The 15,559-nt window shown below is 37.4% G+C and overlaps 2 protein-coding genes across 3 annotated transcripts in view; one reads left to right on the top strand and one right to left on the bottom strand.

Annotated features, from left to right (window-relative positions):
- ar (androgen receptor) overlaps positions 1 to 614 on the top strand; it is a 31,304-nt gene extending 30,690 nt beyond the window's left edge. The window contains exons 7-8 of the mRNA XM_080748562.1: positions 139 to 290; positions 398 to 614. Of these exons, the coding sequence (XP_080604688.1) occupies positions 139 to 290; positions 398 to 556 (311 nt within the window). The 3' untranslated portion in view covers positions 557 to 614. The remainder of the gene's footprint in view (positions 1 to 138; positions 291 to 397) is intronic.
- Positions 615 to 10,521: 9,907 nt separating this feature from the next.
- Positions 10,522 to 15,559, bottom strand: part of ophn1 (oligophrenin 1) — a 35,712-nt gene continuing 30,674 nt past the window's right edge. Inside the window, exons 22-24 of one of the 2 annotated variants that reach the window (XM_080749656.1) lie at positions 14,044 to 14,094; positions 10,777 to 10,825; positions 10,522 to 10,636 (exon numbers count right to left, since the gene is read on the bottom strand). In XM_080749656.1, the coding sequence (XP_080605782.1) occupies positions 10,625 to 10,636; positions 10,777 to 10,825; positions 14,044 to 14,094 (112 nt within the window). In that variant the 3' untranslated portion in view covers positions 10,522 to 10,624. Of the gene's footprint in view, positions 10,637 to 10,707; positions 10,826 to 14,043; positions 14,095 to 15,559 lie in introns of those variants that run through there. The other variant, XM_080749655.1, reaches the window with a different exon arrangement.

Below are 15,559 nucleotides of genomic sequence, written 5' to 3'. Positions count from 1 at the left end.
AAATTGCTAAGACTGCCTTCCAAAGTTTGCAGGTCCTGGGTAGGCAACCCGACCTGACAAGGGGATTAACAAAGTCACTCAATCAACCAGAATGAAGAAATCGCACTTGTAGTCAGCAAAATGTTCTGTTTTTAACAGTTCCAGTCGAGGGTCTGAAGAGTCAAAAGTACTTTGACGAATTACGTCTCACGTACATCAACGAACTTGATCGCCTCATTCACTACGGAAGGAAGTCTAATTGCTCCCAGAGATTCTATCAACTCACCCGGCTCATGGACTCCCTTCAACCGGTGGGTTATAAGATTCCCTCACCTCATTTCATCTACGTCTCACCTTTGGAAGTAGATGACAATTTTACAGTTACTATTGTCACATTCATGCCTCTCTTCTGTTACAGATCATAAGGAAACTCCATCAGTTTACATTCGACCTTTTCGTACAAGCCCAGTCTCTCCCCACAAAGGTCAGCTTTCCAGAGATGATTGGAGAGATAATCTCAGTACATGTACCAAAGATCCTGGCTGGTATGGCTAAACCAATTCTGTTTCACAACTAGAATCATTTAAACAAGTAACTCAAGCTGGCTCCCTCCATGAACTCCAACTAAGGCTTTATACTGTTTCTGTAAAGCTTTCTACTGTTTTTGTAACCTACATTTTAACCTAATTGCTCTAGCTGCTATTTTGTAACAATTATTTCATTGCTTGAGTTTTCCCTTTAAGACAAAATAGAGTTTTCAGAAAATGGTTTAAGCTATGATGTGCCAACATGTCAGTTCTTCTAAGCTCCCATATTAAAACAGATGTGAGGTCTGAAAGTTAAAGTCTGCTACAAAGGTTGGTAATGGTCATACTAATCTCTATAGGGCATAGCTGTGGGTGTGGTCTTCTGGCCACCCACAATGTGAAACGAGATTTATCAAACTATTTATATCAATTATTTTAAGCCTAGATCCAGGGTCCTGGTGAATCACAAACATTTATGATAACCTAACCTTAGATTCTGTGGAGATTATTATTTTCTTTTTTTTCTTTTTTTTGCTGTTCTGCCTTTATTGATAGTTAAAGTTAAGCTTTGACAGGAAAGAGGAAGAGAGAGATGGGGAGAAACACGCAGCAAAGGTTGTCAGGAGCAGGCCTCAAACCCGCTACACGCTGTCAGGCATCAGAGCCCATGTGGTATGCACCTGGACTGCTAGGTCCAGGTGCTGTATCTGCTGTATCTACAGTATGGGTTGTGGGGGGTCCCTGCTTCATCTCTCTCTCGACTAAGGGGTCCTTGGCCTGAAAACGTTGAAGACCCCTGGTTTAAAATGAATTGACGATTTTGTAGTGGCACCAGAAAACTCGCTTGCTTCTACTGTTGGAACTAAAGAGTATTACAGCTCATCTGCACTGCCAGCGAACGTCCCTACGGTTGCGACGTAGCTTGAACCAATCAAATAAATAAATAATAATAAAACGTGTTTGGGAACTCACTCAAATAGAGACTCTATGGTACATCAGGACAGTCTCATTGAAAAAAATGTATTTGAATGAGATTTCATCGCTTGCGTCGCTGACAGTGTGGATGAGCTATTATACTTGCACTTGCTAGGTTGAATTTAAGCAAAGAAGCAGTCTTGAAAGTACTTAACGTGTAGCACCATTTAGTATTTTGTCACTGACTTTACATAATGCTTGCTTAAACTTCTACCGACTGTATACTACACAAGTTGTACTTTTATCATACAGAATGCATACATACTGTACTGAAACATTCACATGCTTCGTCTGTTGAACTTTGGCTGCAGTGCAAACGTCTTTAAAATATACAGCATGCTTATCGTTCCTCTGCACTTTTAGTCGCCATCTTGGTAATATACTTGTAGAGATATGTAGTAGTACACTTGTAGAGATAGATTCTTGGTGTTGTTAACAGTCAAATGTAAAAGAAAAATCAACGATGAAAAAAAGTAATATTCCTGAATGTTATTTATTGATTGATATCATTTGAGTTGGAGACGCGTTTACCGTTTTGCAAGCATTGATGCTTTATTTATGGTCTTCTTAAACCTCATATTCAGATGGCCTGGTCCCTAGGGGACATTGCACTGATATCTTCAGTTATGTCTCCAGAAATAGGGTCAGGAGTTGCTCCTCCATCCGGAATCATTCTAATCATCAACATCTGTTCGTGCCATTTATATCCACCACTAATTATTGTACCAGTCTGATTCATAGACCAATTTTACTTTCCACCATGGAATGCTTTTGGCATTAGATATGATGCTAGTGTGTAAGAAAACATTAACAACTTATTTCACCTCAACTGTCTTCTTTGCAACCTATTTGCAAAGTTCAGATTTTGAGAGATGTTAACTTTTGAGAGATGCTTATTCTGCATCCTCCAATATTGTCTCACTCCATGACTATGATGTTGTCTGTGTCAAAATGGTTAATCCTATATCTTAAAAAAAAAAACAAGGTGCATGCTTCACGTTTTTGCAAAATTGTATTTCTATTTTTTACAAAGGTCAACGCATGTAAATCACTTTGTCCTGATTGATTGCTGTAAATACGGCATATTCATCCCTTGTGTTACAATTGTTTGAGCAAAATCATATCTCGTAATGATTAATAGCTTATTAGTCAACTTATGGTACTTATTGTAAGTAAACTTTTACATATTTTTGTATACGTTTTAATGAGAATCTTCAGCTGCCTGCACTAATTTTTTAACAGTCTTCTAACCAAAATGTGTCTTTTTATACAATGTTTGCTTTTTATAAAGGAGGGGCTGGAGAGGGGAGCAGCTATTTTAAGACCAGTAAAGCATGAGCCAGGATATGCCCTTACCTCATCACAATGATTAATTATACTATATAGCCTTTACATGAATGTCATTGTAATGTAATAATGGATCTATTGTTGTTTGGGAAAAGGCTGGATTATTGCTATGACAACTAGAACTGATAGTCTCAAGATTCAAGATTACATTTTTGACCACAAACTACAGTTTTAGTTCTGTTTTTCATTAAAAATCACGATTTTTGGCTAAAGTATTTAAACATGACTATGGTGCCTGAAAATGTATCAGCTTCTTTATTTTAAGTAAACAACTGTTCATTCAGTCACTGTTTTGCTTTTTAATTATGTAAATATTTTTTTAGAGTTGCCATTTCAGCTTTATTAAACATGTGGGGAGGGTAACAAGAAAGCTCGTCATCAGCCGAATGTGAACCCATGCGACTGCATTTTATGAGCTTTAACTCACTGAGCCACTATGATGCCCCTGAAAACTAAAAGATACTGTTCACCGTTAGCTACAGTGTAATTACTGTACAGAAAACATGGAATAGCTGGTCTGTGCTGAATGTGCAATGTATGTATTAGGCTGGTTCTTTGTATGTGATGCAGTAACTATGAATATCTATAAGCTGAATGTTCATTTTGGTGTCTAAACCCTTGACTTTGGAAGACATTTCTTGTATGATTTATACAGTACCTTTTGTGATCTAAGTGTTTTTCACTTACTGGGTGTAAAGCTGCATCACCTTTTAAAGGCCATTAAAGCAGTGAATTAACATGTGTCTGAAAATTACCATTATTTAGAACTGTGGATTTGATGATGTTTTAAAATCTGATATTTTTTCCAAACTCAGTACCAAATCAAACTCAACACCACATGCGGGTCAAATGAGACAAATGAGATTTGAATCAAAATGTAAAATGTGCAGAATATGTGGATAATACATCATAATTAAACTACAAGAGAGTGCTCCTCAGTACAAAATCAGACTTACACATCTTCATTAGATGACAGAGATCATATGTACTGATTTTTGTTAATTTTGGACAAATCTGTTGTAGCACAAAGTGTGTTTTGAAGAGAACACTACATGGACACACTTCTTATTTGACATAAAGGCCTATATGTTGCTCCATGGAATCAGGGGGTAAATATTTGATTGTACAACGGTTCAAGAGTTATAATCTAAAACATGAAGTGGACTATGGTAGAGCCACCATGAAGCCGATTTGAACAATTTGGAGGTTTTCTTTGGGCTTAAACTAGTCGTAAGGTGCGTGCAAGTTTAACAGAAAATGGACCCTGCGTTCATGGTTTGGAAACCAGTGGTAGTTAATCAGGATGGAATATGAGAAATCTGACAGTTACGACGCTATAAGAGGCCGATGTTAAAGATCTGGGGCAGGGGCGCCCGCTGGCCTACTGGTCCAGGCACATACCACTTAGGCTCAATACGGCAATATAGAAATACTCTGTTACAAGTAAAAGTACGGAATTTAAAATGTACTTGACTAAAAGTACAAAAGTATTAGCATTAAAATGTACAAAAGTAAAAGTACTCATTATTATGCATAATGTCCCATTTAAAGTTTTCCAATGTATAACAATCTTTTGAAAATAGCAGATCTACTATTTTCAAATGGCCAAAATGTTAAAGATGGGGTGCTAGGAGGCAGATTCTTTAAAAAAAAAGTGTACAGGAAGAGTTAAAATTATGTTTTAAGTGGCCACACCCACCAGTTCATTAGGTATGCCTGGTTGTCAGGTGGGTGGTGAGCCACACCCTTTTACCATATACACCTGTTGGGTGTATGGTAAAAGGGGGGTGGATGATTTTATGATGTCATTAACTCGGTGTTTTTCGATCAGGCCTTTTGACTCTTTCAGCTTTCAGGAAGAAACCAAAAATACACGTGGAAGGCAAATTTAAAATAGACCACCACAGGTGGTAATATGTTAACTTCATAGACACATACAAAACAGAAAAAGTACAAAACTATGGCGACACCCCTTTAAGGCTGAAGTGGTTAGTATATGTTTTGTAATAATAATCAAAATCTACATAGTAACGAAAGTTGTATAATATAATAAAATAATTGTAGTGGAGTAAAAGTACAATATTCGCCTCTGAGATGTAGTGGAGTAGAAGTAAAAGTACTGAAAATTGGAAGTACTCCAGTAAAGTAAAAGTACCTCAAACGTGTACATAAGTACAGTACTTGAGTAGTGTACTACCGGTAGTTACTTTACACTACTTCTGTAAGAGAAAATAATTATACTTAACTAGGTTTCCTTTAAAGATTATTAGGGCCTGAGTGCACAGTAGTGTGAGGACCTATTGTAATTGCAAAGATTATTATAATTATTATTAGGACACTTGTGAGTACTGGTCACGAAAGGTCTCTTAAAGGTTAATTGGGACGGCAGATGGATAAAGGATGCTCATAGGATTGAAACACCTTGTGATTGGTAGGGTAAGAATCAATCTGGGAACCACATCATCAAAGCAAGGGCGACGCCCACTCGGCCTGTCTCTCTATACAGCAACTCTGAGGCTGTCTCGAGAGATTAGGTAAGAATAGACATCTAAGACATGGGTCTGTCTGCCTTGATAGGTAAGTATAAGCTGCCTGGAACTAAAGAAGAATCAGCTTGTTTTCCCAGGATTCTGTATGCCCAATTGTGTTGCAGGGTGTTGGTTGGAGAGTAGGTGTAGTCAAGGGAGTCGGGACACCTGACACCTGGCAACTGCCTCCTGCCCTTCCCTGGTTCTGAGACTTCAATTAAAAAAACAACATATTTTGTAAATAAAACATTTTTTTTAAAGTTAAAACTCTCCAGTTTCCAGTTTATTTGTTGCGCCCTAGAGACTAAACAATAACATGAAATGGAAGCGGTTGGATTCAATTTGCGTAATTTGCTATCCCTGAGTCACTAGAATAGCTAAAAAGCACACCCTTGTGAACTGAGCGGTGGTTTGGAAACAGGATGCAGTTATGGGCCCGACTCAGCCTATAATTGTTGATGATTGATTTGCTCCATGGACCATGCCATTAGCACAAAGTGGTATCTTCTTAAACTTTATTCGGCTACAAAAGAGGAGCTGTGGTCGTCACTGTTTGTGGTTGAACACTTAATGTAACAGTCCAAAGTGACAAATTTGTTTATTTAAACGGATCCCCATTAGCTGACGCCATTAACGTCAGCTAGTCTTCCTGGGGTCCAAGACATTACAAATATATAAAATATCATAAAGTATTACAAAGAAATACATAAACAGCAAAAAAAGAAAAAAAAATCACCTAAAAATAAAATAACATGTATACAACAAATTTAAAAAGTAAGAAAATTAGATATTTTATGTATTAAGTATGCATTAAAGAAGACAAAGTTTCCTTTTAAAACAGGCTTTTTCTCTGGTGTTACGAAGTTCATTTGGAAGACTATTCCATAGCATAATTGATCTATAAAAAGCAGCCCTCTTCATAGAACAACAACAAAAAACAAATGTACTTGATTAAACAAAACCTTGTGTACTCTTGGTAGATTGAACGCTATATGCTACTAATGTCAATTACCGATATACATGTTACTGACACATTACTAAACATATCTGTATTTGCTGTCAATGAAAGCGTAAATCTGGGTAAACGTTTTCCAACAGATGGTTTTAAACAATAATCAAAATCTCAGTTGTGTCATAATGAACCCTGGTCATCGGTGGGTCTAGCTGTAGATTCGGTCATTCCTTGGACAGGCTAAGGGATTCTGTTATTTTGGGCACCTGCTATATCCCTAAAAACACCTCCGCTACCCGTTACATTATGCATCGGTGTGGTTTGGCCGTTACAATAATATAACCAATCACTGTGCCAGATGCCATTGCCTTTAGAGAAGACCTGCAACCCTTTAATTGACCCTTTCCCTCTCTCGTCATGAAATGTTGCCTTGGAATAAAATTATATTGATACTGTACAGAGAATAATCACTCACGTTGCTGGTTATTGAGAACTTTAAATTACAGCAATCTGCTTGTGTTCTGGATTAATTCAATGAAATGTCAGGTTGATGTGCTGCTGTCTCCATAAATGTAACCAAAATAACAGATGTGTAAGCTGTCAACACACCATGACGCAGTGCGTTGATAGCTTGTAAGTCTGTTTTGTTTTTGTGTTGGGCACATCTATAGGATCTAGGAAGCAAAGAAAGACACCGCAGATTGATTCGGTCATAGCTCGGTCAGTTATGAAGCGTTTTCTCAATTAAAACGTGTCCAAGTCTCCATATTCCTTGGAAAGTCCAGTTCCATAACCAATGGAACAATGGTTGAAATTTATAGATACTGGACAGAACTTTGATGCCAATACTGGATGTAAAGTTAACCTCAATATTGGTATACCTTTAACAAACATGAGGATGTTAATAGTGACAGAATGCAAGAGGATGTCCACAAAGCAACATAATTCTCTTAGCTTCACTTTTATTGAAATTAAATTAAATTCAACAACAAAATAAACAACAAATGACCATTCCAAGTTTGGTTCTCACAAAAAAATTATAAAATATAATAAAGTACAGGCGTGTTGTTCAAATCTCCTACAGAACTATTCTTTACCATTCTGTAGACGTGCAATGAACTAAGGGAAGCTTCCCATCAACATAACCTACAGCACCTACTGTAGTTCCCTTAGATATAGTGTGACACTAAACTTACAATTAATACAAAACAAAAATAACAAATTTAAAATGTAGAAAATGTTAAAATGTCTTTCACTAAGAGCATCACCATATTATATAATATCAAAAACCATACACTGTACTATACACTGTAAGTGCTGTTGAACATTAAAATATGGTGTGAATGTGGAGCAGGAAAGTAAAAGAAAGAAAAAAAAACAACAACAAAAACATCATATATAATACACAGGTATTTAACGAATACCTATAATAATACAACAACAGAAATGTATCCCTGTAGCAATTATTCTATATTAAGTTGTACTGGTTTTCATGGACATATTTTACACAGACATATCTGGTATATCTAGAGACACTCCAAAGTTCAAGATTACTGTTTGGATAGTGTTCAGAATTAAGATTTTTGCATTGATGTGTATGACTAACCACTTAACCCAATTGTATGTGGCTGATTTTATATCTCACTTCCAGTAGGGACCACTAACACCATTGTAAATTAACTTGGTGATGTCATATTGACAGGTACATTCACGCTCATAATTGTGCTGTGGATACAAGAGCAAAAAGGCACTACTAAAGTAGTAATGTAATTGCACTTTAGGAAGGCTGTACCGTCCACTACAATCATTTTGTGTAAACCAGTGGTTTTCAAAGGTTTTTGTACGGCACACCAAAGAGAAAGTCAAAATCTCAAGGCACATCTTTGTCCATATAGTCCAGTAGCCAGCCCATAGAGCCCCATTGTGAACCCGGACATTTTGAGTACCCTAAAGTTTTATGTTAGAAATGTTGAGTATGGGTCCCCAGCAGTTAGAAACTGCCGGATGCTAACTTGCATATGTTGGGCAATTTTCATAATTAGCATCATTAGATTAAATTAGCATAATCACCTATAATAATGGAAAATATGTCAAAAACTGATTGGACGATTTGAACAATATTGGAGTGGTTTTGGGGGTTATTGAGGATGCTGAATCCATTTCTGACATTTTCTAAATTCAAAAGGGCCGTTTTAAACCGGAAATGGCCATATACCAACTTAAATTGGGATGATTTTGATACTTTTTTGTTGATTTTGATTATGAATTAAATTATAAATGTGGTTATTTATATGCTTATAGATTATCTGCATTTCAAAAGCAAAATATAGACAATCCACACAAATTATTAGAACAATGACTGCCACAATAGCCTATCAAAAATAGTCACTTCATCATTTAGAAAATCAACAAAAAAGTATCAAAATCATCCCAATTTAAGTGATTATGCTAATTTAATCTAATGATGCTAATTATGAAAATTGCCCAACATATGCAAGTTAGCATCCGGCAGTTTTTAACTGCTGGGGACCCATACTCAACATTTCCGGGTTCACTTTCTGGCTACTAGACTAATACTTAAAAAGGAAGGCTCAAAACCAGTGGTGGACAAAGTACTCAAACCCAGTAGCCTACTTGAGTCAAAGTACAGAATCTACAGATGGTCAACTACAAGTGAAAGTTGCTCTGTCAAATTTGTACTTGAGTTAAAGTACTAGGGTACTTAAAAAGGAAAACATATCCGAGCACTCGAAAAAGGAACATAGGAGAGGACATAAAATCAACGTACTTTAATGTCTATTACAAAGGTTAAAAAGCCAACATGTTTTGACCAGCTTGGTCGAAGTTTGTTTCAAACCAAGTAGGGATGTTCAGGTCTGTTACCCGAAGGAGATCCAAAAAGGATCAAAACGTTCAAGTTTTGTACAGAACAGAAAAAGTGAGTCAAAAGCCTTCCTTTTAAAATGATTTCACTGTATTTTAGTTTGGTTCAGCACAAATGTAGGTGGATGTGCATGAAACTGACCACAAACACTTGAACTTGTCTCACTGCATACCCAGTGAGCTGCCGCACCACCATTTGGGAACCACTGGTGTAAACTTTAGATTTTAAATATTTCCCACATATCGATACGTTGTGATTTAAATGATTTAATCGGTTCATATAATGGAATCACTTGTGCTTTGGGAGAGGAGTGTTTTCCATGCAAAACATACTGCTATAAAAAAATTAAGCCTAATTCATAACTATTTATGCGTTCAATTAGTTTTCACAATGGTATTTGATTGGCTGGGTCATCCATTCAATACATGACATCACAGGTATCCGAGTCAACAGCATTCACATACATAGATAGGCAACACTGTAAAATGTCTGCAAAACGAAATGCAAAGCTTAGAAACGTTAACAGTTGGTATGCAATTACACACATTCTCATACCGTTACGGACACTAACACATAGATGTATATACATAGATACCGCATTGGCCGCTGCTGTTCATTGGAGCAATGCGTCAATGCGATATTGGCAGGTGCAAGCCATGCCTCTACAGCATGTACTGTATGCCTCATGTACAGTAAGTATGTCTATTGAAGCAGGAAGTCTTTCCACAATTCAAATAATTATAGATCTTCTAAACCGAGAATATACCAAGCGGTTTGGTATATTACAAATGTCAGACAATGTTATGTTATAATATAGGACCCATATAATAGGATAATTGGTTACATTTAAAATGAGTGTCTCCCAAATGCTTTCCCTACCATATCTTACGTAGGTACTAACAGTAATGATCTATATAATAAAATGGAAACATTTTCAGTCTCATGTACAACAGCAGATTTCATACAGCGGAGTCATGGCAAGTTGTCCCTGACAATATGGCGGTGATGTTGACGTACAGTACGATCCAGTGGCCAAAGTGTCTACAGTACGTATATTATGTCTATGCTGTAACATCTAAACTTTGAAACAGTAATCAATAACACACTACCGGTAGCTAGCTTGCATACTAAACCAGCTAGTGACTGGCTACTGTTATCATAAAAACAAAATGAACTCCTGCTTTTTCAGTTTGAATTTTGTATGATAAAACAAAAAAGAAACTCCTGCTTTTTCAGTTTGAATTTTGTATAATAAAACAAAAAAGGTATTCTAACCCCCATCCCCACCCCCACCCCCCAAAAGCTGACCATTGCTCATCAGTACCAAATGCATGCAGTGAGTTCATTATTGGTGACTCCATGCTAGTAGTACTGTGTTTGGTCCCTTCTGGTCTACAGATGAACATACTGGTTGCTGCTGGCTTCGGTCTCCTTAACTTGCATTCTGAGATAAACACAAAATAGATGGTGGTGGGATCATTTATGTCTTTAAATGGACAAAAGGCTAAATAAATACTGCATAAAATAAGAAGAATTAAGAAGGAAAAAAAGTCAATTAAGCTGTAAATGCAAGGTACATGTTACCTCTTTTTTTACATTCGACGCTGCAGATGGTGAAGCGCTGGCTGACGAACTACAATGGCAAAAAGCAAAAATAAAACATGTTTTTAAAGGTGTGTCAGGCCTGAAGTCTATTAGGAATTTGTGGCACAACGCACAATATTATTATTATTATTAATAATAAAAAAAAAAAAAAAAAAGAAAAATGACATTTATATAGCACTTTTTAAGATACCCAAAGTATGCCCAGAGTTCCAGTTCCAGTTTTGACCATTGTATAATACAAATGGTGGACATACTGTCAGTTAAGTGTGCAGCTGTGAGAAATTACCAAATTCAAAGTTTTACAAATTCATACCCGTAGGACAAATGATCGATCAATTGATAGACCGACCTTCTTTGATCCTGAGGGAAATTCAGGTGTCATAACTGCAATTCTTCAAGAAGTTAACTCTCCTCATGTTGTCAATGCGACCCTAATAAGTCATTTTAAATGGAAGCCAGCAACATGAAGCCACTAAACTAATGCCTGACGCTTGTTGCTGTGTGATTTGTATGCTACAAATCGAGTTCAGCAGGTCTCAGCTCTTTAATCCAATGACGCAGTGAAGCATCAATCAATGTTTTGGTTTCACTATTTCCACGCCCATCTCTCCCCACAATTCATGCTCTGTTCCGAAAAAAGGAAGAAAAACTAATTCTCGCTAGTTCCGTGTGCCATTTAATCCGACCCATTTCATTTATGCAGTGTGCCGATCTACAAGCTCACAACGCATCACAAAGCAACTCGTTGTGAGCTTGTAGATCGGCTATTTTCACTACTTTTTAAACATTTGTTTTCTAATTTATGGAATTACTGGATTTTTAGCTTCTTTTGGGAACGTTTTCTTATAAATGCAACCCCAGATATTTCAGGAGTAGAGGAATTGCCACGCTGTCTCAATATGAGTATCATCTTGCTTTGACTGAGGGAATACACTGGCCTGATTCTGACAAAAACTTCACTCACACATCACTCAATCAAACTTTATTTACATGCCATAGTTAAAGACCTAGGGTGCCTTCCCTTATAGGATGGCAGCATCCCTGCTGTTACTGTATAAGTATGTGTAATATACTGTATGCCACCAAGCTGTCTGGGTGTGCCTACTATCCTGCCAAGAAAACAGCATTGAGGTTGGATGTGGTTTCTACAGCTGTAGACTGTTTGCAATGCTTTCCCCTAGTCTGGAAATGTGACCCAACACAATGAAAGGATCTTGGGATGTACAGTGGATGTGGTTGAATCTCACTTTGGAACAGTTCCTCTCAAGGGAATGGAGCAAAATTGACTGGTGCCAATCATACAGTATTTAAAGCCATCAATGTTAATCATGCAACATGAGCTGCTGCTCTCCACTCCAATGCCGTGTCTGCTTCATCACTCAACCATGTTGCTTGACAAACATTGTTTATCCAACTCACACTGACACTTTGTTGAAAATGTTACATTTTTGTCAAGCAACACGGATGCTGACAACGTTCTTGGTCTACCAACGTTTTTAGATTACTACTTCTATGCATTTGATGTATTACCTTGTGCTGTCCTTGCTTATTGTAATTCGCTCTGGATTAAGAGCGTCTGCTAAATGCCTAAATTGTAAATTGTATTGCGAAGAAGTATAAATTAGCCTCCAGTCTCTAAGATGCATATTTCCATGTGCCTATTCTAATACCGTACATGGACAGCATGTACTGAATATTTGGTCTTTTATCAAGGGCATAGCCCAAGTACTGTACCTACTGTAGCTTGTGTTTTTTTTTTGTTTTTTTTTTGCTGGTGGTTATCCGAGTGCTAGACATTAGAGAAGATCCTGCATACCCATTATCTACTTTTCACATCCCCTCACTTGCAGACCTACAGTATAATTATTTCCAGAATGAGCCTTTCACAATTGCCTGGTTCGATTCCATGATCAACATTATTTTATATTGCTACTGTTGATCTAATGTGATGTTTTCGGGCCGGGTAGGGCCTAAAATGTATGCTAAATAGTCAGGCCGGGAACAGAAAATCTTTCGGGCACAGGTCTCACCAGGTGAGGTAGGTTATTGTGACCTCCTGGTGGCGCTATACTAGGCCAATATGAAAAGGGTGTCATGTCTTCTTGGGCCTTCCACGGCAATCGGACGCTGCATTGCATGATTTGAGGCATTTTGTTTCAGAAGAATTGTTTTGCAAAAGTCGACCTACTGGTGGCACTATAACAGCCAGGCTAATGTGAAAAGGGTGGCATTTGTTCCTTGACCCAGTCGGAATGTGTGTGCAAGATATCACGGAAATCACAGGCTGCTTTCATGATTTGAGGCATTTTATTAAAAACGGACCAATCCTGCAATAGCCAATTAGGTTAGAATATGAAATATTGGACAAACTCATCTTGATCACATCACTATAAAGATACTGTGTACTGATTTGCGTGATTTTTGGTTAAAATTTGAAGGAGTAATATCAAAGAATGTGTTTTACATAAGTTGGCCTCCTGGTGGCGCTATAAAAGGCAGGGCAAAGGTTTTTCCTTGGCGTCTAGGGAGTGTGCATACAAAGTTTTACAATGATCGGTGGAGTTATAGGTAAAAACACAAATCGGCCAGACAGACAGACAGACAGACAGGAGGCAAAACATACTGTAGTCTCGGCCATGCTTTTCGGCCTGGCGGAGACAAATATATACTGTATAGTACTGTATACCGGTATGCTAAAATTTGTTTCATGGCAACTGTACAAATTCTTACATGAATCACAAATGTAATTGTAAAACTAGTAATATTCTCCTTTCCCCAAATGTTCAGCTCATAAACTGACATTTTGGGCCAACCAGTGTGCAAGTCAAAATCTCAAGGCACATGTATTGTTATTTTTAATGTGTGCAAAAATAAACATTGTGCCTAAAATGACATGCCTAAAATAGGAAGGCCAGGTTGAAAGTGGTTTGAATATGGTATACATTTTTAGGGTATAGAATTTGCCTATTGGGAAATGAAATGAATGTGTACAACTTACTGATATAGTAACTAAAATAAAATCATAACTTTTCTTTCTATATATATTGCAATAATATCATAACATTACAAGGAACACACCTAGACTACATAACAGTAAGTCAATCATGTCCTTCAAAAGATATATAATTTAACATAACTTATACAAATTAAATTTAGTTTAATCCACTACAATGTATTGTACTGTAAGGAAACAAAGAAATAATGCAAACTAATACAGTATATAGTATAGAATAAATGGATTCATACCTGCCGATTTGCTTGGAGGCATTCTCAAAAAACTTGGTTTTGGAAGCAACACTATAGAGAGAAAAAGAAAGTTCACTTTGATGTGTGGATATTACAGTTAATACTGCTGTAATTGCCATATAATGTTTTAACCCATTAAAACCAGGAAAGCATCCATGCCATTTTAGATTTTTTTTTTTAGTTTAGTTTTTTTTTAAGCTCACAGCTATTTTTGAACATTTTTGAAAAATCTTGAAAGTGTGATAAACAGCGCTGATTTAGAAGGCATTTGTATAGGCCTCAGGTCTTAATAGGTGAGTTTTACACTCCAACTTAAAATCTTTCATACAAGGAACATCAGGGTAGGACAACAGATCATTGTATTTGAAAGATCCTGTGACTGCTTAGACTGAAGAGAAGAATGAATCCGCACACTGTCTCACAGCTCCCAATTAATTTTATTACACAGCGGCCTATCTGGCCTTTGTCAGGTGTATATATACTGAACAATGTTACAAAAGTGCAGGTATATACAGTATAGCCTAGGGAATGCTGGGTAATAATAGCTATTCAGTTTAGCATAACTGAGACCAGATAGGGGACTCCGCCTCAATGAACTTGACTAATTACTAATAATATATACAGTATATAGTAGACTACTGATGGCTCTGTCTGCTGACAGTAGACGGATCTGATTAGTAACTAGAAGCAGTGCTCTTCCGAGCACAAGTCTCCACCAGGTGAGGTAGGTCCTGGTGGCGCTAAATGTGAAAAGGGCGCCATGTCTTCTTTGGCCTTTAATGGCAATGTGACGCTGCATTGCATGATTTGAGCCATTTTGTTCCAAAAATTAGTTTGGCCAAAGTCGACCTGCTGGTGGCGCTATAACAGGCCAATGTGAAAAGAGTGGCATTTGTTCCTTGATCTAGTGGGAATGTGCTTGCAGAATTTCTCTGTAATCACATGCTGCGTTCATGATTTAAGTCATTTTGTTCCAAATGGACCAATCCTGAAAACTTTGGAAGCCAATGTTAGCCAATTGGGATGGAATATGAAATATCAGACAGGTGAAGGAGTTTAAGTATCTCGGGGTCTTGTTCACAAGTGAGAGAAAGTGGAAGACGGAGAAGGAGATCAGCCGGAGAATCGGAGCAGCAGGAGCAGTTTTGCTGTCGCTAAATCGCACTGTTGTGAAGAAAAAAGAGTTGAGCCGTAAGGCTTTTTGTTTTACATAAGTCGGCCTCCTGGTGGCGCTATAAAAGGCAGATATGAAAAATGCAGGGCAAAGGTTTTTCCTTGGCCTCTAGGGAGTGCACATACAAAGTTGTACACTGATCAGTGGAGTTATAGGTAAAAACACGAATCGGCCTGTTATAGCGCCACCATGAGGCTGATTTGAAAATGTTTAAGTGGCATTTATTCCTCTGTCTATTAGGAAACTGCATGCACAATATCACCAAAATCGCACACTGCATTCATGATTTCAGGCATTTTATTCAAAACACACCAATCCTTCAAACTTTGGAAGACAATTTTA

This window comes from Nannobrachium achirus, assembly GCF_963921795.1.
Source record: "Nannobrachium achirus genome assembly, chromosome: 19".
Classification (NCBI taxonomy): Eukaryota; Metazoa; Chordata; class Actinopteri; order Myctophiformes; family Myctophidae; genus Nannobrachium; species Nannobrachium achirus.
The sequence above is the reverse complement of the archived record's forward strand: the minus strand, read 5'-3'. Positions and strand labels throughout refer to the sequence as shown.